The 22,013-nt window shown below is 40.0% G+C and overlaps 1 protein-coding gene across 1 annotated transcript in view; it reads left to right on the top strand.

Annotated features, from left to right (window-relative positions):
- Exoc4 (exocyst complex component 4) overlaps positions 1-22,013 on the top strand; it is a 695,598-nt gene that overhangs the window by 457,714 nt on the left and 215,871 nt on the right. Inside the window, exon 11 of the mRNA XM_040728511.1 lies at positions 19,433-19,652. Within this exon, the coding sequence (XP_040584445.1) occupies positions 19,433-19,652 (220 nt within the window). The remainder of the gene's footprint in view (positions 1-19,432; positions 19,653-22,013) is intronic.

The raw sequence follows: 22,013 nt of genomic DNA, 5'->3' as shown, positions 1-22,013 counted from the left end.
GACCTGTGCACAGCACTGTCGTCATGCTGTGTTTGTCCTTAGATCTTTGCTCTAAAAATCAGTGCCAGGAGTACAGGATCTTGACACACTGTACCTTTTGTGGATATACCTTGCATCAGACCACTAAGGATTTAGTAGTTCAGACAAAAAAGAAATCTATTGTCATTTCAATTTTTTAATATTGGGGATTTTTCTAAAATAACTGAATCTGGGACCAAGTATCATAGTCCTCTGTGTTTCTACCTATGGCATGTTAAAGATGTGATAAAGAAGAAAGAATCATAGGCTACTTAGAAGCTGGAGCTGGGTTCAAGAAATAATCATAAAGCTTGATAGCCATGTAAACCCCAGAAAATTATTTATCTTATTTGAACTGCAGATGTGTCATTTGTAAAATGGAAATGATTATCAATGTCAAAATATCCTTAAAGCAGAATAAGATTAAGTTATGTAAAAGTCTACAGTAAGCACTGATAAACACTATATATATATATATATATATATATATATATATATATATATATATATATGGAAGGTAATCGTTTCTGCCTGCCTTGGAGGACCAGGCATCTCTTACTCCTAGAGTACAATGCAGTCATAATCAACAAGTAGTAGATGAGTTACTTAGTTAGATGTTGGGGAATTCTGCCATCAAGCTTGCAGTTGTTACCAGGGTCTACAGTGAGTGATTATTGCCAAGGATTTCTCTAAATCAGTCATCCTTTTAAAAGAGAAAGATGTATCAGCTATTTCCTGTTCAAGAAGAGCTCATCTTATCAGCTTTAAAACAAAGCATGTTTGTGGGAGGTGAAATAAAAACACTTCATGGTATTAACAAGTGTGAATGCCATTAAACTTTTCGTCTGGAAAATGCATGTGTTGCAGTGGGATGAGAAAATGACCATGGCTGAGTTGTAATAACCAACTATTCAAATAAAACAGGATAAATGTAGAAGAGTTTAAGGATTCAGACTCAGTACTATATGTTGGGGCTTATGCTGTAATTGTTTGCTGGGGATCACACATTTTTCGGATATTTTTTCTTAGATTGCTGCACATTCAGGTTGGCAGTTAATTAAGTAATAATAAAATGGAATGGATAAGACATAATCTAAACTAAGATCATGGAACAAGGTTAGCTGCCAAATAGGCTCATTAGAGATAATTCAAACTGAGCTTTCCAATGTGTTTATATACTAAGCATAATAAAATCCATCCTGTTGAGGAACACTGAAAGACAACCATGTAGCCTGTCTGTCTCATCTAGTAAATATATTAGGTAATTTTAATTTTAAATTGCTTGAGAATTTCAAACATGTATATAATGTTCATTCCCTCCCTTCAGCTGCTCCCATCCTGACCATCACTCTTCCTTCCCAACTTCATATGTTCTGTTCTTTACCCACAGTAGCCACTTAGTGATGCCAGTGTGTGCATGGGTGTGGTGTGTGCATGGGTGTGGTGTGTGCATGGGTGTGGTATGTGCATGGGTGTGGTATGTGCATGGGTGTGGTGTGTGCATGGGTGTGGTGTGTGCATGGGTGTGGTATGTGCATGGGTGTGGTGTGTGCATGGGTGTGGTATGTGCATGGGTGTGGTATGTGCATGGGTGTGGTATGTGCAAAGATGCAGTATATGCATGGGTGTGGTATGTGCGAAGATGCAGTGTGTGCATGGGTGCAGTATGTGCAAAGGTGCAGTATTGCATGGGTGTGGTATGTGCAAAGATGCCAGTATGTGCATACATGCAGTATTGCATGGGTGCGGTATGTGCAAAGGTGCAGTGTGTGCATGGATGTCGTATGTACATGGGTGTGGTATGTACCTCGATGCAGTAGAGACAACCAATGGAGCGTGAACATCTTTGGGGGCTACATCCTGATGAAAACTGCCTCTTTCCCCACCAGTGACCATCCATTGCTTAGTAGCTACTTGGGGAGCTAGGGATGGGACTTTGCATACCCATGACCCACCCATGATAGAATCTTCGGTGGTTTCATCTTGTGCCTGGCTCACAGCTGTGAGTTCATGTGTGCAACAGCCTTGTTGCAACAGGTGCACACATCTTTTTTTGACACATGACCAATTTCTAGTATTTTTTTTTTTTACTGAGTGGTGTTCAAGTCTGGCCAGATTCTCTGAGCTGCATATGAGAGAGCAAGACTAGATTTTAATTTGCTGGTAATTTGTCTTTCAATGCCTCATTTCAAAACATTTAACATAATGCATGCATCATCTGTTTTACAACCTCCTGTATTTCTTGCACCGCCTCAATTCTTTTATCATCTTGTTTATCCAGCCATTTTATCTGTAAAATGGAACATTAAAATAGCCCATGGAGGTCCCTCTGGCATCATCAGGTAAACAGGCCAGCTTCCCGGCCTGTGTTCCAGAGCCTGCAGATCGCCTGGGAACTGCGCAGAGCTCCCAATCCCAGCGGGAGCATCAGGTAAACAGGCCAGCTTCCCGGCCTGTGTTCCAGAGCCTGCAGATCGCCTGGGAACTGCACAGAGCTCCCAATCCCGGCGGGAGCCAAGCACCCCAGACTCCAGATCTTCTCTCCCACCAACGATTCCAGGAAAGGAGAGGAGGCTGGGCGCACAGGGAAGTAGCTGTCCCTCTGGCATCATCAGGTAAACAGGCCAGCTTCCCGGCCTGTGTTCCAGAGCCTGCAGATTGCCTGGGAACTGCACAGAGCTCCCAATCCCGGCGGGAGCATCAGGTAAACAGGCCAGCTTCCCGGCCTGTGTTCCAGAGCCTGCAGATCGCCTGGGAACTGCACAGAGCTCCAAATCCCGGCGGGAGCCAAGCACCCCAGACTCCAGATCTTCTCTCCCACCAAAGAGACCAGGAAACTACAGGAACCACGGAGACCAGGGGAGTAGCTGTTCAGGATCAGGTACAACAGGACCCAGCATAGGGTCCAGGGGACCAGGTAGGAGGCTAAGCGCCCCAGATCCTGTTCTTCTTCTCTACCCACGGACCAGCATTTGGACAAGGCATAGAAGAACCACCAGATTACTGGACTTACTAGCACCCACCAAAAGGGAACTCTGGTCCCCAGACAAGGAAGGGGCTCTTTCTGCACCCACTAAAGGAAGAGATGGGAAAGAGACAATACAAAAACACAGTCAGCAACAGAAAAACAAATATGACACCGCCAGATTCTAGAGACTCCACACCAGCAAGACCCCAATATTCCAACGCGAAGGAAGCAGAAGAGAACGATCTTAAAAGCACTTTCATGAAAATGATAGAGGCCCTAAAAGAGGATATTGGAAAATCCCTCAAAGAAATGGAAGAAAAAACAAACCAAAAAATGCAAGAAATGGAAGAAAAAACAAACCAAAAAATGCAAGAATTGGAAGAAAAAACAAACCAAAAACGGCACGAAATGGAAGAAGAAATGAAGCAAAAAATGCAAGAAATGGAAGAAAAAGCAAAGCAAAAAATGCAAGAATTAGAAGAAGAAACATACCAAATAAGGCAGGAAATGGAAGAAGAAACAAAGCAAAAAATGCAAGAAATGGTAGAAAAAACAAAGCAAAAAATGAAAAAAATGGAGGAAGAAACAAACCAAAAAAGGCAGGAAATGGAAGAAGAAACAAAGCACAAAATCCAAGAAATGGAACAAAAAGCAAACCAAAAAATGCAAGAAATGGAAGAAAGAACAAACCAAAAAATTCATAAAAGGCAACAAACGGACGAACAGATAAACAGAAAATTGCAAGAAGCAATGCAAACGCTGCAAGGGTTGAAAACTGAAATAGAGACACTAAAAAAAACACAATCTGAAGAAAGGCAGAAAATAGAAAAGCTGGACAAACAGTCAGGCACTACCAATACAAGCATTACCAACAGAATAGAAGAGATGGAAGAGAGAATCTCAAGTGTTGAAGATACATTAGGAGAAATGGATTTATCAACCAAAGAAAACCTTAAATCCAACAAATCCTTAACACAAAACATCCAGGAATTATGGGACACCATGAAAAGACCAAACCTAAGAATAATAGGTATAGAAGAAGGAGAAGAAATCCACCTCAAAGGGGCAGAAGGCATATTCAACAAAATCATAGAAGAAAACTTTCCCAACCTTAAGAAAGACATGCCAATGAAGGTACAAGAAGCCTACAGAACACCAAATAGAGTGGACCACAAAAAAAATCCCCTCGCCACATAATAATCAAGACCCCAAACATACAGAATAAAGAAAGAATATTAAGAGCAGCTAAGGAAAAAGGTCAAGTAACATATAAAGGCAGACCTATCAGAATTACACCTGATTTCTCCATGGAAACTCTGAAAGCCAGAAGGTCCTGGATAGATATTCTACCTACACTAAGAGACCATGGATGCCAGCCCAGACTACTATACCCGGCAAAGCTCTCAATCACTATAGACGGAGAAAACAAGATATTCCATGACAAAACTAGATTCAACCAATATGTGTCCACTAACCCAGCCCTACAGAAAATTTTGGAAGGAAAACTCCAACCCAAGGAAGCTAACTACAACCAGAAAAACATAAGCATTAGAGAATCCCTCTCTACCAACAGCCAAAAGAACAAAGGGGTGAAATTCCACCCATAATTCCAACAACAACAACCATCGCAAATCGAAGAAGGATGAGCAATCAATGGTCATTAATATCCCTCAATATTAACGGCCTTAACTCACCCATAAAAAGACACAGACTAGCAGAATGGATTCGAAGACAGAACCCTTCCTTCTGCTGCATACAAGAAACACACCTCACCCTCAAAGACAGACATTACTTGAGAGTTAAAGGTTGGGAAAAAATTTTTCAATCAAATGGACCCAAGAAACAAGCAGGGGTAGCAATCCTAATATCTAACAAACTAGACTTTAAAATAAAATCAATCAAAAGAGATGAAGGAGGTCATTACATACTCATCACAGGTGAAACCCACCAAGACGAAGTGTCTATCCTGAACATCTATGCCCCCAATACAAAGGCATCCACATTCGTTAAAGAAACATTATTAGAACTTAAATCTCATCTAAAGCCCCACACAGTTATAGTGGGAGATTTCAACACACCACTCTCACCACTAGACAAGAATACCAGACAGGAACTCAACAAAGAAGCAAAGGGTCTAATAGAAGTAATGACCCAACTGGGATTAACAGATATCTATAGAACATTTCATCCACATAAAAAAGAATATACCTTCTTCTCACCACCACATGGAACCTTCTCAAAAATCGACCACATACTTGGCAACATATCAAACCTCAGCAGCTACAAAAAAATTGGAATAACTCCATGCATCTTATCAGACCACCATGCCTTAAAATTAGAATTCAACAACAACACAAATTGCAGAAAACCTACAAACTCATGGAAATTGAATAATGCTCAACTGCACCATCCCTGGGTCAAAGAGGAAATAAAAAAAGAAATTAAAGACTTCCTCGAATTCAATGAGAATGAAGACACAACATACCCAAACCTATGGGACACTTTGAAAGCAGTGCTACGGGGAAGTTCATAGCACTAAGTGCTCACATGAAGAAACAGGAAAACAGTTATACCAGAGAATTAACATCACAGCTAAAAGCTCTAGAACACAAAGAAGCAAACTCCCCCAGGAGGAGTAGACGCCAGGAAATAATCAAATTGAGGGCTGAAATCAACAAAGTAGAAACCAGGAAAACAATACAAAGAATCAATGCAACGAAGAGTTGGTTCTTTGAGAAAATCAACAAGATAGACAAACCTTTGTCCAAACTTACCAAACAGCAGAGAGTGAACACGCAAATTAACAAAATCAGAAATGAAAAGGGGGACATAACAACAGACTCTGAGGAAATCCAGAGAATCATTAGGTCATACTTTGAAAACCTGTACTCCACAAAATTCGAAAATTTAAAGGAAATGGATGACTTCCTGGACAGCTATCATTTGCCAAAACTAAATCAAGAACAGATAAGCAATTTAAATAGACCTATAACCCCTATGGAAATAGAAGCTGTCATCAAAAGTCTCCCAACCAAAAAAAGTCCAGGTCCAGATGGCCTCAGTGCAGAATTCTACCACAAATTCAAAGAACAGCTTATACCAATTCTTCTCAAAGTGTTCCACACAATAGAAGCAGAAGGGTCTTTGCCAAACTCTTTCTATGAGGCTTCAATAACCTTGATCCCCAAGCCACACAAAGATACAACCAAGAAAGAGAACTTCAGACCAATATCCCTCATGAACATTGATGCAAAAATACTCAATAAAATACTGGCAAATCGGATCCAAGAACACATCAAAACAATCATTCACCATGATCAAGTAGGTTTCATCCCAGGGATGCAGGGATGGTTCAACATACGAAAATCCATCAACGTAATCCACCATATAAACAAGCTGAAAAACAAAAATCACATGATCATCTCACTAGATGCTGAAAAAGCCTTTGACAAAATCCAACACCCCTTCATGATAAAGGTCTTGGAGAGATCTGGGATAACAGGGACATACTTAAACATAATAAAAGCCATATACAGTAAACCAACAGCCAACATCAAACTAAATGGACAGAAACTCAACGCAATTCCTCTAAAATCAGGAACAAAACAAGGCTGTCCACTCTCTCCATACCTTTTCAACATGGTACTTGAAGTTCTAGCTATAGCCATACGACAACAAAGGGGGATCAAGGGGATACAAATTGGGAAGGAAGAAGTCAAACTTTCACTGTTTGCAGACGATATGATAGTTTACATCAATGACCCAAAGAACTCTACCAGGGAACTCTTACAGCTGATTAACACCTTCAGCAAAGTGGCAGGTTACAAGATCAACTCAAGAAAGTCAGTAGCCCTACTATATACAGATGATAAAAGGGCTGAAAGAGAAATCAGAGAAACATCACCCTTTACAATTGCCACAAACAATATAAAATACCTTGGGGTAACGCTAACCAAACAAGTGAAAGACCTGTATCGTAAGAACTTTGAATCTTTAAAGAAAGAAATTAAAGAAGCCCTCAGAAAATGGAAAGATCTCCCATGCTCTTGGATAGGTAGGATCAATATAGTAAAAATGGCAATCCTGCCAAAAGCAATCTACAGATTCAATGCTATCCCCATTAAAATCCCAGCACAATTCTTCACAGACCTTGAAAGAACAATAATCAATTTTGTATGGAAAAACAAAAGACCCAGGATAGCCAAAACAACCCTGTTCAACAAGGCAACGTCCGGAGGCATCACTATCCCTGACCTCAAACTCTATTATAGAGCTATAGTCCTGAAAACAGTTTGGTATTGGCACAAAAATAGACAGGCAGACCAATGGAATCGAATTGAAAATCCGGGTATTAACCCACACACGTACGAACATCTGATCTTTGACAAAGAAGCTAAAAATATACAATGGAATAAAGAAAGCATCTTCAACAAATGGTGCTGGCATAATTGGAGACTGGCATGTAGAAAAATGCGGATCGATCCATGTTTATCGCCATGCACAAAACTTAAGTCCAAATGGATCAAAGACCTCAACATAAATCCAGCCACACTGAACCTCTTAGAAGAGAAAGTGGGTGGTACCCTTGAAAGAATTGGTACAGGAGACAGCTTCCTGAACATAACACCAGTAGCACAGACAGTGAGATCAACAATTAATAAATGGGACCTACTGAAACTGAGAAGCTTCTGTAAGGCAAAGGACACAGTCAGCAAGACAAAAAGGCAGCCCACAGAATGGGAAAAAATATTCACTAATCCCACATCTGACAGAGGGTTGATCTCCAAAATTTACAAAGAACTCAAGAAGCAAGTCTCCAAAACAGCAAAGGACCCAATTAAGAAGTGGGCTGCAGAACTAAATAGAGAGTTTTCAATAGAGGAGTCTAAAATGGCTGAGAGGCACTTGAGAAAGTGCTCAACATCCTTAGCCATCCGGGAAATGCAAATCAAAGCAACTCTGAGATACCATCTCACTCCTGTCAGAATGGCTAAAATCAAAAACACCAATGACAATTTATGCTGGAGAGGATGTGGTGAAAGGGGGACACTCCTCCATTGCTGGTGGGAGTGCCAACTGGTTCAGCCACTTTGGAAAGCAGTATGGAGATTCCTCAGAAAAATGGGAATAAACCTACCACAAGACCCAGCAACTGCACTCTTAGGCATATATCCAAAAGATGCCCATTCATATAACAAAGATGTCTGTTCCACTATGTTCATAGCAGCTTTATTTGTAATAGCCAGAACTTGGAAGCAACCTAGATGTCCCTCACCCGAAGAATGGATAGAGAAAATGTGGTACATCTACACAATGGAGTACTATTCAGCTGAAAAAAATAATGGAATCATGAGATTCGCAGGCAAATGGATGACACTAGAAGAAACCATCCTGAGTGAGGTAACCCAGTCACAAAAAGAGAAACATGGCATGTACTCTCATATATGGATTTTAGACATAGATCTGGGGAGTGCCAGCCTACAATCCTATTGCCAGAGAGTCTGGGAAACAGAAACTTCATTTACTGGCTGGTTAAGTACTGAGCTGAACTCAAGAAAGCCAGTATCAGAGAGGGAGGACTGATGATCAAAGGGATTAAGACTGGGCTGGTTGAACCCCCAGAAACAGCTGACCAGACAAAGGTTAACTCTTGAATCCCAGGCATCAGCCTGGGAATCCAGCATGGGACTGATCAAGACACCCTGAATCTGGGTGTCAGTGAGGAGGCCTAGGTAATCTATTGAGCCTTGGACAGCAGATCAGTACCCATCCCAAGTATACACACAGTCTCTGGACTCCCATAGAACAATGTGAGGTGCACTCTCACCCTGAACTCTTGGGGAAGGGTCTAGGCCCTGCCCTATATGAAATGACAGACTATGGACACCCCCATGGAGGGCCTCACCCTCCCTGGGAGAATGAGGGGATAATGGGGGGGATGGGGGGGAGGGCACGGGAGGAGGGGAGGGAAAGGGAGAGGGACCTCGTACTGACTTGTGAAGCAACCTTGTTTCTTATCTAAATTTAAAATGGAAAATAAAGAAAATATTAATAAAAAAAAATAGCAACTACTTAAAAAAAATAGCCCATGGATAGTGAGCACTTTAAAAAGTCATGGCCCTTAATGACTAAGTAAGCTATAATAATAATTAATAATAATAATCTGCTATTATTTATTCAAATATTTATTAACTATGTGTACTACTTAATTAACTTGGATTCTTCAGGCATCATTCAGAGGTGTATAGAACACAGCTATGGCTCTGAAGGAGACTGATTATATTATCAATGAGTAAAGAATAGGTAGAAAAATGACTAATGCGAAATAATGAACGAAAGTAGCTACTTTATGACTGAAGTCAGGCAAATTAAGGGTCACAGGAAATTCCATGCTTTGAATTGGTCCTTAACCAAAGGCTGCATGAAATGAATGGCAATTTTGTAAATCTCCAGGCTAGCTGCTGTGCCACAGCCTAGTGCACTCAGGGTGTGCTAAAAGTACTACGCGAGAAAAGACACTAGGTTTACTTTTGTGCAGGCTGTACACGGGGTATATACTACTAAGTAGCAGACAACCTACAGTGAATAGGAATGCCCTCTTTATATGAAGTTCTTCCCGGTGAGGTGCAGTCCCCTCACCTGAAATGTTAAGTGGGTGTAGTAAGCAATAGGGCAGTCAACACAGACACAACAGAGAAGTGGCATCTAAGCTTTGGCTGTGTGTGCAGCATTCAGGAAGCAGTGAAGGGAGTGTGTTCATGTAAATGGCCAGGCCTATGCAACAGCCAGGGGACAAGGGAGGGCAGGACACATTTGCAACCTTGTACGTACCTCTATATGACAAATTGAAGGAAGCATGGTTTAGGAAAAAAATTAGGAATACCAGTTAGGAGATTGTAACAGGGAAGCCAGGGAAATAAATGCACTTCTATTAATGTCTCACCATTTAACTGCATCACCTCATTTAATTAGAACCTGAATTGAGTTGTGAATATTAGTAATTGAGACACAGGAGTGTCTGCCTGAGCTCCTGAGCTAGTTGAGTTTGCTCCATCCATGCCAAATGATGTGTAAACGAAACCCACGGAGCCTGATTCACTCACTGTGCTTGCTTTAGTACCTACAACCATCGGGCAGAATAATATGCACACTCCACATATATTGCTAAATAAACGAAGTGGTGATCCAATGAGCATATGTGAACAGCATCCAGAAAACATTTCCCGAAATCTGAAAGTTTCTTGTACAAATAAAAAGGTTAGGTGAAAGTGATAGATAATTTTTAGACTTGTTCGAGGGTGATTGTGGTAATAATGGTATAAATATGGAGATCATAGGAGAGAACTGAAAACAACGGGAGCTCGGCAGTGAAGAGTTCTAGGTGAGACACAATTTGAATTATCAGCAGGATATCCATTTGAGAGTAACTAACAGGTGATTGGAAATGCAGGTCAGGGACCAACACTTTAAACTGAAGATAAGATTTACTTGTCTTATTAAATACTTGGGTGCATGCCTTTAATCCCAGCACTTGGGAGACAGAGGCAGGAAGAACTCTTGTTAGTTTGAGGCCAGCCTGGTCTACAGAGCAAGTTCCAGGACAGCCAAGACTGTAGCAAATAGAAACCCGATCTCAGAAAAAAAAAAAAACAACAGATTTACTCTGTGTGTGTGTGTGTGAGAGAGAGAGAGAGAGAGAGAGAGAGAGAGAGAGAGAGAGAGAGAGAGAGAGAGAGAGAATACTTTATTGGGATGATATACTCTTTTCTCTCCACTCATTACCACTCAATTTAGACTTGAGTGTGGACTTACATCTACTGATCGCCCACTTCAAGTATCCTGACCAATGTCTGAGAATTAGTTGTGTTAGAATAGGCTTCAGTCCAGCGTGGTCTCTGGAGCCATGCTGCCCAAGGTCAAGTTTTAGCCCCATAACTTGCCAGCTGTTTGACCTTGAGGAAGTATCCTAATATGTGATGGCAGTCAGTCTTCCAAATGGCAATTATGCATGTGTCCTACTTTGCAGCATATTAAGAACTGTATGACCCAAAGCACAGGGTTCCCCATAGTTCTTCTGTGTGTGGTATCTCAGTGCCATTCTGTGTAAAATGGAGACAAGACTAGTACAGTCCTCTAAGGATGCCTTTGAAAGTTGTATTGATGAATCCTTATAAAGCTCCTTGGGCAAAATATGGTAAGAGCTCTGTGGCTATGAATGGCTATGAATACAATTCCTACTGATGTTGCACCAGGAACAATATGAGCCCCATTCTTCTGCATTGTATTAGCATATCTGAAGGCCTTACTGATCTATGGCTCCAGAAGAGAGGGCATCAGCTATGCTGCACACACATCCCCAGGCCATGCGGTAGGCTGATTCTCCTAAATTTTTCTTGTAAATTTTTGACAGTTTAATCTTTTATATGATAACATAAAAAGTTATTTAGCTGTAAGAAAAGTAAGTTGAAGCAATAAACAGAATTCAACACTATCAGAATAGAAAAATTATCATCTTGCCTTTGAGCTTGGTTCAATAGCCCATATTATTGACTTATTTATTTGCATCTTGAGGGGTTAAAGAAAGATTGTTTTATATTAAGGGTTAGAGTTTAACTCTCGCTTCAATTGCTAAATTATATGCTTAAAAGTTTTAACAGCTGTCATTTTAAAGAGGATTACTTCACTTTTCCTAAAGTGCTTTTCAGTCTGGAGGGAGCACTTAAACATAGTCTCAAATCATTTGCAGTATTCTCGTGGCAAGACTTTTGAAAGTTAAATTTGTTTGTAAGCCTGCAGAGTCCAAATTTCATAGGTAATATTCTTCTCTTTTGTTACTTAATGATTTATACCTTGTTTCTCCTCAAGTCCCAGGCATGAATGTCACTCATTACAAATAAGAGCACCCAAACCCCTTCTGATTTCATTAGTTCAGCAAATTGTCTCCTAGGGGCATGAACCGAGGACTCAATTGGGCTCTTCGATGATGAGCTTATTTTGTACTTTTACGCAGAAAGTCCTTATATACAAAGGCACAGATCGTGGTTAGACTCAGCATGAGCAATTACAGACTATTGAGGGAGAGCCTCTCCCCGATGTGCCAACGGCTCACTCCCATGAATTAAGAGGCAAATGTGCTCCAATGTGCATTAACCTTTATGGATTTTTCTTCAGTTTTCATGTTCCACTGATTTATGGTCTTAAAATGCCTGTTGCTGCTGTTTCTGAATGAGTCCTTGTAAATCATTTCTAAACGATCTTTTTTTTCAACCCACATAATACAAGCAAGTTGACTGTATCTCAAATCAATTCTGCTGAGGCTTCTTCACTCCTTTGCCTAAGTTAGTCTTCCATTGCTGGGCCTTAATGTCAATGTGAGAAGCACCAAGTAAACTGGAAACATGTCTTAAAGAAGCCACATGTGCTGTGTTGCCTCTTTGTGCAGACCAAGTTGTTCCCAGTATTTCTCCTGGCCTTAGTTGGATTAGATTCCAAAGTCTCATCTTTTTGTGTATAACTGACTGTTCTCAGTTTTTTATGCAAGGATGAGCTTGTGTGTGGGGAGATAGTCTTTGACCTTATATGGATTCTAGGTTAGTTTCTTTTTCCCGGACAAAGAAAGCACACTTAGGATTTTTGAGTAGACCATGTCCTAAAATAAGTCTACTTCTAGCGTCTGTTTTCAGATAAATAAAGGTCACTGCTCTTAGTGCAATATCTACAGCAGGTGTAGAGCCCCTGTGCTTGATGGTATGTCCAGTAGATACCAGCCACAATTCTTATCTGAAATGGAAGTGAAAATGATGCTTTACAATCAAATATGATTTGTGTAAAGGAGGTTAGGCTGAGCCAGGGACTTGGCATGCTTGAGCAAAATGTCCCCTAGATAGGAACCATACCAAGGTAAAAAGTATAATTGAAAATACTGGGTGAAATGTAGGCAGTGGGTGCTCATTTGTGTCTTCCAGAGAACAAATAACTTGCTGTAACAAAACATCAGCTAAAAATATATATAGATATTATGTATGCATAGACTTTTAAAGTTCCCCTCAATGATACCATGAAATGAAAATATCCAGTTTAGTATTTACAAATACATAACTATCAATACTAAATTTAAACTTGCAGTGAAAATTAGTATGTGCTTCATTATTTGCTTTATGGTTTATCTGTTTTACAACCTTTGGTTGAAGAGGCTGATTTGGAGAACAGTCTTCAAAACCCTGTAATTAGATACTCCACACACAGCATCATGCAGATCTTCCTTCCATTCTCAATCTCTCCTCCCATGCACAGATGCACCTGTACTTTGTATTTGCCGGCTCATCATTCACAGTTCTGGGAAATCCTCAGCTGACAGCACTTCTGGAGATTAGATAATACCACTTTCACAGGATTCCATCTGTGTTCTAGCCTAACTTGGGACTCTCTGACAGGATCGAATATTCAGGGTTTTCTTGTTCCCATAGTGCTGATGGATAAATGTGACTTTTTGATGATTCTCCTCTATACCTCTATCTCTACCTCTCTGCTCATGTTCAACAGACTGTTTTAAAAATGCTTATTAGTAGGCAAAGAGAAAACAACAACAACAGAACAACAAATGAACAAACAGAAAACAGGCAGCATGTCATAGGGATGGGGAGGACAGGAGAACAGGATACAAAATATAAACTTCCCCGTGAAAAATATCAGGAGCTACTTAAAAATATTTATACTTGTTAAAATAGCTTACTAGAAACAGAATGAAGATGTTCACTGTGGAGTTATCTATAATAAAACCTGGATTAATGTCCCTTAACAGATGTTTGATTTAATAATATTCTCATTAGCATGACAGACTGAGTTTATGATTCTCTGTGAATGAGGAAGAGAAGGTAGTATGAGCAGTCATACTGCCCAAAGGGAAGGCAGAGTTCAACTGACAGATTCACTGAATGGTCTTTCACAAAAGACTGGAGTAGTAGGAGTGAGGAATGGAATTTATTTCTCTTTTTAATTGCTCATTGGTACCTCTAACCCAAACTCTTGGCAGGGGGTAGGGTCAGGGGAACACTTTTTTCCAGGCAAATCGCATCCTAGTTTCAAGAAGTATGGGTTGAGATCAAAATGTGTTCCTTTGTTCTGTGATTTGTTCAATGTGTTTTTCCCAAGACTGTGCTCTGTGCCCATGCAGGCACTTGGGGAACCCTTAACACTTTGCTTCTGACCACATGGAGATTTTGGTCATCCCTGAACCTTTTTTTTGTTTGTTTGTTTCTGAAGGATTCAAGAGTCTAAATCTAATTATCACTGTGTCCCAGCAGTGGCACTACATTAGAGTGGCTGCCACACTCACTGCACCTGCTGCCCGTCATTCCCTGTCCACTTTGTGTGAGCGGGTGGTGTTATCACCGCCGTTCATGTATACAGAAGTAAGGCTGCAAGAGACTCAAGTATTTGCCGGTTGTTGCAACTTGGTCCAGGCTCTGCAGTCCCGCCTCTGAGTAGTGTGTTTTTGACCACTACTTCCTGAGGTTGTCTTTCTGTCACAATTGACAGTGAACAAAGTTCACCTCTCAAGCAGGTAGCAGCAGTCTTTCTGTGTTCTTGCCAAACCAAGCATTGCTTACCCATGTAATTGCGTATTTTTAATTTTTAAAACATTTGTGTTTGTTCAGTTCAATTCCATTAATCAGCATATCTGCTTTTATGACACTACCATGCTGTTATTATTATTACAGCTCTGTAGTACAGCTTGAAATCAGAGATGGTGATACCTCTGGAAGTTTTTTCCTTTTTTTTTTTTTTATTGCGCAGGATTGCTTTAGCTATCCTGGGTTTTTTTGTTTTTCCATATGAAGCTGAGAATTGTCCTTTCAAAGTCTGCAAAGAATTATGTTGGAATTTTAATGGGGATTGCATTGAACCTGTTGATTGCTTTTGGTAAAATGGCCATTTTTGCTATGTTAATCCTACTGATCCATGAACATAGGAGATCGATCCAGCTTCTGATACCTTCTTCTTTGAAGTTCACTTTTATAGTGTTAGTGGCTATTGTGAAGGGTGTTATTTCCCTGATTTCTTTCTCAATCTGTTTGTCATTTGTGTGTAGAAGGGCAACTGATGTCTTATATCCAGCTACAGTTTATCAGCTGTCAGAATTTCCTGGTAGAATTTTTGGGGTCACTTATGTATATTATCATATCATCTACAAATAATGATACCTTGACTTTTTCCTTTCCAATTTGTATCCCTTTCATCTTCATGTGTGCAGTGGAGATGTGTTAAATGAGAGAAGAATAAATAAAAAGAAAAAAAGAAGGAAAAAATAGGTATGTTAAGGCATATAACATGATATAGAATAGCTAACCTAAACAAAACATATGTGATTACTTTTCACACATTTGCTATATTTTGTGGTAAAATTAATTAAGTCTATCTTATGTGCTTTCCATATATGCCATTCATTAACTGTAGTCTCCATCTTGTACAATGTATCTCAGATTATTTCTCATGTCTAGCTGAACTTGGTATCCTTTAATGAACACATCCCTACCACCATCTCCCTTCCTGGTAACTACCATTCTTCCCATTTTCTGAAAAAGAGGGCCTGGACACATTCTTAATTTTTCTTTTATTCTCTCATGTTTCATGCTTTCTTCTGAGATCCCTTACAGCTCTGAACACATATTTGGAAACATGTTGAGTAGATCCCCTCAAGTTAAAGATGACTACATCAACCTGGATGTGTCATTGGAGATGGATGTTGTGAGCTCTAGGGAATGAGTGGTCTGTATTCAAATGACATGGCTCACTGAAAGTGATGGGGACCTCTCTGCCAGTGCTGCTTCAAGCCATCCTCACATTTCAGGGACACCAAAAACAAACAAATGCATGACTAGAGAAAGATAATTTAAGGTTTCTGTCACTCTGAGTAGTAAAAAGTTTGTTAGATGATAAAGATTTTGATAAGAAAATGGGAGTACTTTTCCTCAGAAAACCCTAGTACCTCTAATGGGATTCAGGTGAAAGGAGTTTCCTCATCTGTTCCATAGATTATAGTAGCAGTGGTTTTCTTTTGGATGCTGACCAAAGGGACCAGAGAGCACCTGAGTAGGGCTCCCTCTGCAAGTTCCATGGCGTCATAAGGGGTCTGAAGGGCAGAGTGTGGAATTGTGTCATCTTAAAGATTATGGCTGTAGCTAACTATTTTGTCTTTCATCTTCCCTGCCTTCTCCCTCTCACCATCTCCATAAAGATTGATGAAGTTTACTTTCACTTCCTTTCCTGTGTTGAAATCAGTTAAGAAGTCTTGTGGAGAGGGGGGAAAGGAGAGAATGCAGTCCATGGAGTAGCATGATACCATTTAGATTATCTGTGGTATGTTCATTGTAGGTTAGGCAACAAAACTTAACGAACTAAACTTTAAATATGGTCTACCTAGAAAATAACTTGCAAATTTTAGTCTATTTTATGTGGGAAATTTTTAAATTTTTCTGCGACCCCCAGAGGGGACCCCCCCCGACCCGCGGGGATGAGGTGATGAGGGTCGCTACTAATTTGGTGGGCCTTCACGAGCAGATCCGATCTGAAAAGTAAACTTCAAGAGGTTAAAGGAAACAAGCTCAAGACAACGTTCGCTGATCAAGAGCATTTATTTTTGGGGCAAGCTAGAACTTATAGAGGAAGAACCTCAGGGGGTGGTACAAGCATGTCAATCAAGTCTCAACTCAAATATACACCAAATACGGTAAAGACAAAGCTATAATTTTCCATCAGTCATCAGTCGCATTCCACAAATGCTTGTAAGCATAAGTCAGGTGTAGGAATTAGGGAGGGGTAGGAAGTATTCAAAGGAACATTTTAACCTTTTGTTAACAAAGACAATTGCTCTGTAAGGGTTACTTCCCCCTGGCTAGGCGGGTGGGCTGCCCTGTGTAAATTTTACTTTTATGGTTAGCCTTTTCCTTTGTCTCAAGGGCATGTGTGCTCGCAGTCACGTAGGCAGAAGGCCAAGAAAATGGTTGACAGACTCCATTTCGTTCAAGGTTCTAGCAGTCCCCAACATTTTTCAGTTTGTAATAATTTTAAATATTTAAAAAAATAACCATTGAAAATTCTCATTCCCACAACCAGACTCCAGCTCCATCCCATCTCCTTCAGATACCTGTTGGGCTTTTGTGAGACTACAAGCTAAAGTATACAATGAGAATATGCAGTTCTTATATAGAGGCTAATGTGGTAAATACTACCAAAAACACATTAATCTTCACTCCCTTTTTTTTACTTAACCTTGTGAACTGGGATCTTTTCATACCCATGTAGGCAAAGCTTTCACATTTGGAGGGCAGAGAGGGGTACACAACATTCCAGTATGTGGTATACCACAGTTTGTTTATTTTCACCTAAATGGTAAGCATTAAGGTTGTTTCCTACTTTTAGCTTTGGGAAGTCTTTCCCAGAAGTGGCGCTTGTGGGTGAAAAGGAAACACACGCATAGTTTTGAATGATACTGCCACATTCGTTCTGTGTCATGTTTCCCTGTGTCAGCGCCTTGTAAAGATACCTTCTTCCCTGTGCTCACGCTAATACGCAATGTTTTCACACTTCGGGGTTTGGCTATCACACAGTCTCAAAAACTGGAATGTCAGGGTACTTTTCTTTGTATTTGTCTTACTATGAAATTGAGATTTTTTTCTTATATTTAATGAACATTTTATTTCTCTCTTTCTAGATACTCTTTTCCTGGCTTTGACTCCTTTTCTACTAAGATCCGTGGGTCTTTCACCTTATTTCTAGAAAGCATTTGTGATACAAATTAAAATGCATCTTTCTAGTTGTTTCTCTTCTATCTTGATTTTCTTTTTCTTCTCTTTTCTGGGAAAACATTACAAGTAGCCCTTGTTTTACATATCATTGTGAAACTATAAAAATGACCATGTAAGAAAACAATACAAGTTATTCTTAACTAGTTTGTATCTTCTGGAAAGTTCTGTCAAAATATTAACAACTCTTACTGTTATTTGTAAATATGTGTGGAAATGAAAATCAAGGAAACTAAGGTCTAAAATGTATTCAGTAGCTGGAACCTTGGATGGCTAAAGTGCATTGTTTCCTTTAGAACTAGTAAAACGCGTTTGAATGGTGCTTGCTGGCTTCATGTTGTATACTTTGTGGATCCACATGAGTATCTTTTCTGTACTTGGCAAACTTGTGCTTCTGCCTTGTAGTCAGTTGTGATCATTTTAGCCTTCTTTTCCCATTGCTATAAAATAGCTCCAGGAGTTCCCAGCATTACTTGCTCTGGTGATCCATCCCCATTCATCCCTGCTCTCTGTCCTATTATAGACAATTTCTGGGTTTATATTAAGAAGTTCTATTTTGGTTATGTATGTTTTTGAAATGGCAGTGTCAAAATTGTCATGGTCATGTATTTCTTCCATAAGATATTTACATTCAGTTCAGATTTCACTTCTGGTGTCATCTCATTTAGTTTTGTTCCTGTATTTTATCTATATTAGCCAATTATTTTGGTATCTGCTTTTTATAAAATGCCATCTGGCCTTTGCACTTGGTGACAAGGAGACAACATAAACACATACTTGATTGTCCATACGTGAACTGAATAGACAAAGCACCAGGGCCTGGAAATAGACTGGAAAAAAATGATTGGTCACTGACCACAATGCCCAGCAGCGTCTTATCCACATAATTCTGAAGTTTCCTAGTTTGGCTTTATATAATTACACTTGATCAATGATGTTAACTATACTGTGATTCTATAAGATTTAAACTATGTCATTGGGAACTGATGTAATTTAATTAAACTATAGTTAGTTAAATTTGTATATATTAACCATTGAAAGCAAGGCTACCCCTGCAGAAGCGTGCAAACAATAATATATATTCATCTCTGAGATAGGACAGCTGCTAATATTCTGATGTATAAACCTTGGGTGGTTTAATAAAAGACATTCAACATTAAACATAAAACATAAAGTTGAAATTCTTTGTCTTCTAGCTCCTGTTCTTTTCCTTTCTTAGCCTAATACAGACTCAATATCATTGTAAATAAAAGAATAATTTTTGCTCCCCAGACTATATATAAGCAACTTCAATGAGAAATATGCAGTATATGTGGGTATGCTCTTTAGTTTGTCATATACTTTTGTTTTCTATTCATCATACTTTCCCTTTGACTCTTATAGTCTTATTTCTTTTGATAATTAACCAAAGTATTGTGTTCTACCCCAAATAGAAGAAGTCGTGCTTTTCTGCTCCATTCTATTTCATTTAATTAGTGAAATAATTAATTTTTTTTAAAAAACGGAAACTTGTATTGAAGTGGAATGATGACCTTGCCGTCGCCAAGGAAACAGCCTAATCCTACAGATACTGATGTGTGTAGACTCATGTTTATGTTTTTCTGATCTATTTAACCATCTTCTTATCTTGTTTGTCTTCCAGATTTATTCAGGAGATTGAACATGCTTTAGGACTTGGCCCGGCCAAACAGTGTCCCCTCCGAGAGTTTCTTACCATGTATATCAAAAGCATCTTCCTTAATCAGGTCTTGGCTGAGATCAACAAGGAGATTGAAGGAGTCACCAAAACAGCAGACCCCTTGAAGATCCTTGCCAATGCAGACACCATGAAGGTTCTGGGAGTGCAGAGGCCTCTTCTACAGGTAGTAAGAAGAAAATAACTTACTCTTTTCCTAACTTTTAAAATGTGGTATGTATGTATGCATGTATGTATGTATGCATGCATGCATGTGTACCACTTGTGTGCCTGGTACATGCACAGACCAGCAGAGGGTGTTGGATCTCAAATGGTTGTAAGCCACATAATGTCAGTTGTAGGAATCCAACCCATGTTCCCCGGAAAGCCAGCCAGTGTTTTTAATCACCAAACTATCTCTCCAGCCCCAGATTACAGTTCTTAATCACCATTTTCTAATGACTTGGCAAGAGTCATAACTATGGAAAAAAGAACTACCATCTGGTTCTCTATTCAATAAGGACAAAACAAAAGGAAATAAATGAAATAGACACTAGGGAAATTTAGGTCTGATACAGTTTGGATAATGGAAATTCCTAAGATCGTGAAAGGAATAAAAAGTTTTGATTTGACTATGGGAGATGGTGGATCTCATTGACATTCAGGCAACTCTTTGCTTCTTGTCTAGAATCTGTCATTGAAAGAATTGTTTTTCCAGAGTAGGAAGGATCAGCAGGAAGGAACGTAGTTACCCTGTGTAACCTCAGTTACCAGCGGGAAGCCAGTTCCCCAAACCAATTTTAGGTAGTTAGTGTAAATAACTTGACTAGCTTAGAGAGTCTGAATCAGGAAACTGGCTGTTAAAAGTCAGATCATTTAATTCAAGTAATGATCTTGTTAATATTGAACATTTTTCCTTGAAGATACGGTTTCTAGGCAATAGAAATTACCTGACAATAGATGTTTTTGTTCATAGCCCTGTGGTAGATATTTTATATACATTTTAGCTTATGACATGATGATAAATAGAAAAGAAAAAAAACATGGGTTTGATTTATGGATATACTTTGACAATTGCATTAATCTTGCTTTAAGAAGAGCAAAATCAGGGTGTGGTGTTGCACACTATTGATTCCAGCAGAGGAAGGTGAATCTCTGTGATTTTGAAGCCAGCCTGGTCCACATGGTGAGTTTCAGACCATCCAGGGGCTACATAGTGAGACTCCATCTCAAGAAAAGAACAGTGAACACAAAACATTGTTCCATAAATTACACAGTATGTGGGGCTCCGGGTGTAAAAGACTTGAGCTCTTTGACAGAGCGGTGTATGTGGAAGGGTTATACTTGCTTCAGTTAGCTTTTTAGCTGTGCTGCCTAACCAGGTATGTCTGTGTACCTTAGAATTTAGAGACATGCTAGTAGCACCTCAGCAGCGTGTCTAGTTTTACACAACTCCGTGTGATGAAGAAAAGAGGAACTGGAAACATCATAGGGGAGTTGTTCATGTGCACTGTCTGGTGTTGCCACGGATGCTCTTGCTGAAGGGGCTGCGCTAAGTTTGGTGTGCAGAGAGTGGGTGCCAGAGCTGTGTGTTCACTGTTCACTGTCCCTTCTGGGTTGCTGCTCCACTGATGAGACCTTCTCCCTGAATCGTAGTATCCCATACCAACTGGAAGGCTTTTCACGCTGCTACCTAACGAGGTCCCCTCTTTTTATTTTCTCCATTCTTCCTTCCCCTTCCCTATGTATTTTCAATGCTGAGGTCGATCCCTATGTACTATACCACTGAGACTTTCTTGCCAACGGGCTTCTGACTGTGTTCTTCTAGGAGGAAACACCATCAGGACCCCAAAGGCCAGAGGAAAAAGAGGCTGATTGTTTCTTCCTCCCTACTTGGGATTATGAAGCTTCCTCAGTAGCTGGATCTCCTGCTCTCTCTGGGCTCTGATAAGTTTCTTCTCCTCACTCCCTGATTCCTTCTTTCTGCTATTAGTAGTCTTTGTATCCTCAACACTCCTAGTTACTTTTCTCACCCCTGACCACACATCCTCATTTGAATTTCCTGCATGGCGCACTTTATATCAGGATCCAAACTCAAAATCTCCATTGACCATTCCCTTAGTCTTTTCTGCTTGCTTGCTTGCTTGCTGTAACTTCAAATTGAACTCAGGACCTTACACAAGCAAGTCGAACATTCTAGCACTGAACTACACTCCCAGGCCCAACACTGGGTTTTTCCTTCTTTTTTTTATTTTTTTCCTTTTGGTTTTATGAGACAAGGTTTCTCTGTATTGTTTTGGAGGCTGTCGGTCCAGCCTGGTCTCGAACTCACAGAGATCCGCCTGCCTCTGCCTCTGCCTCCCGAGTGCTGGGATTAAAGGCATGCGCCACCACCACCCGGCCCTTCTTAACATTTATCACAGATACAGTTACCACTTGTGCTATCATTTCCCACTAGGAGGTAACTTCCTAAAGCCTAGCACAGTGTTGGCAGCAGGAAGTAATTATGCATGTTACCAAATGCATGTGTGCATAAGTGGGTCAATAG

Source organism: Mesocricetus auratus, unplaced genomic scaffold, assembly GCF_017639785.1.
Source record: "Mesocricetus auratus isolate SY011 unplaced genomic scaffold, BCM_Maur_2.0 Super-Scaffold_100019, whole genome shotgun sequence".
Classification (NCBI taxonomy): Eukaryota; Metazoa; Chordata; class Mammalia; order Rodentia; family Cricetidae; genus Mesocricetus; species Mesocricetus auratus.
Note: the sequence above shows the minus strand (reverse complement) of the source record. Positions and strands in the feature narration are given on the sequence as shown.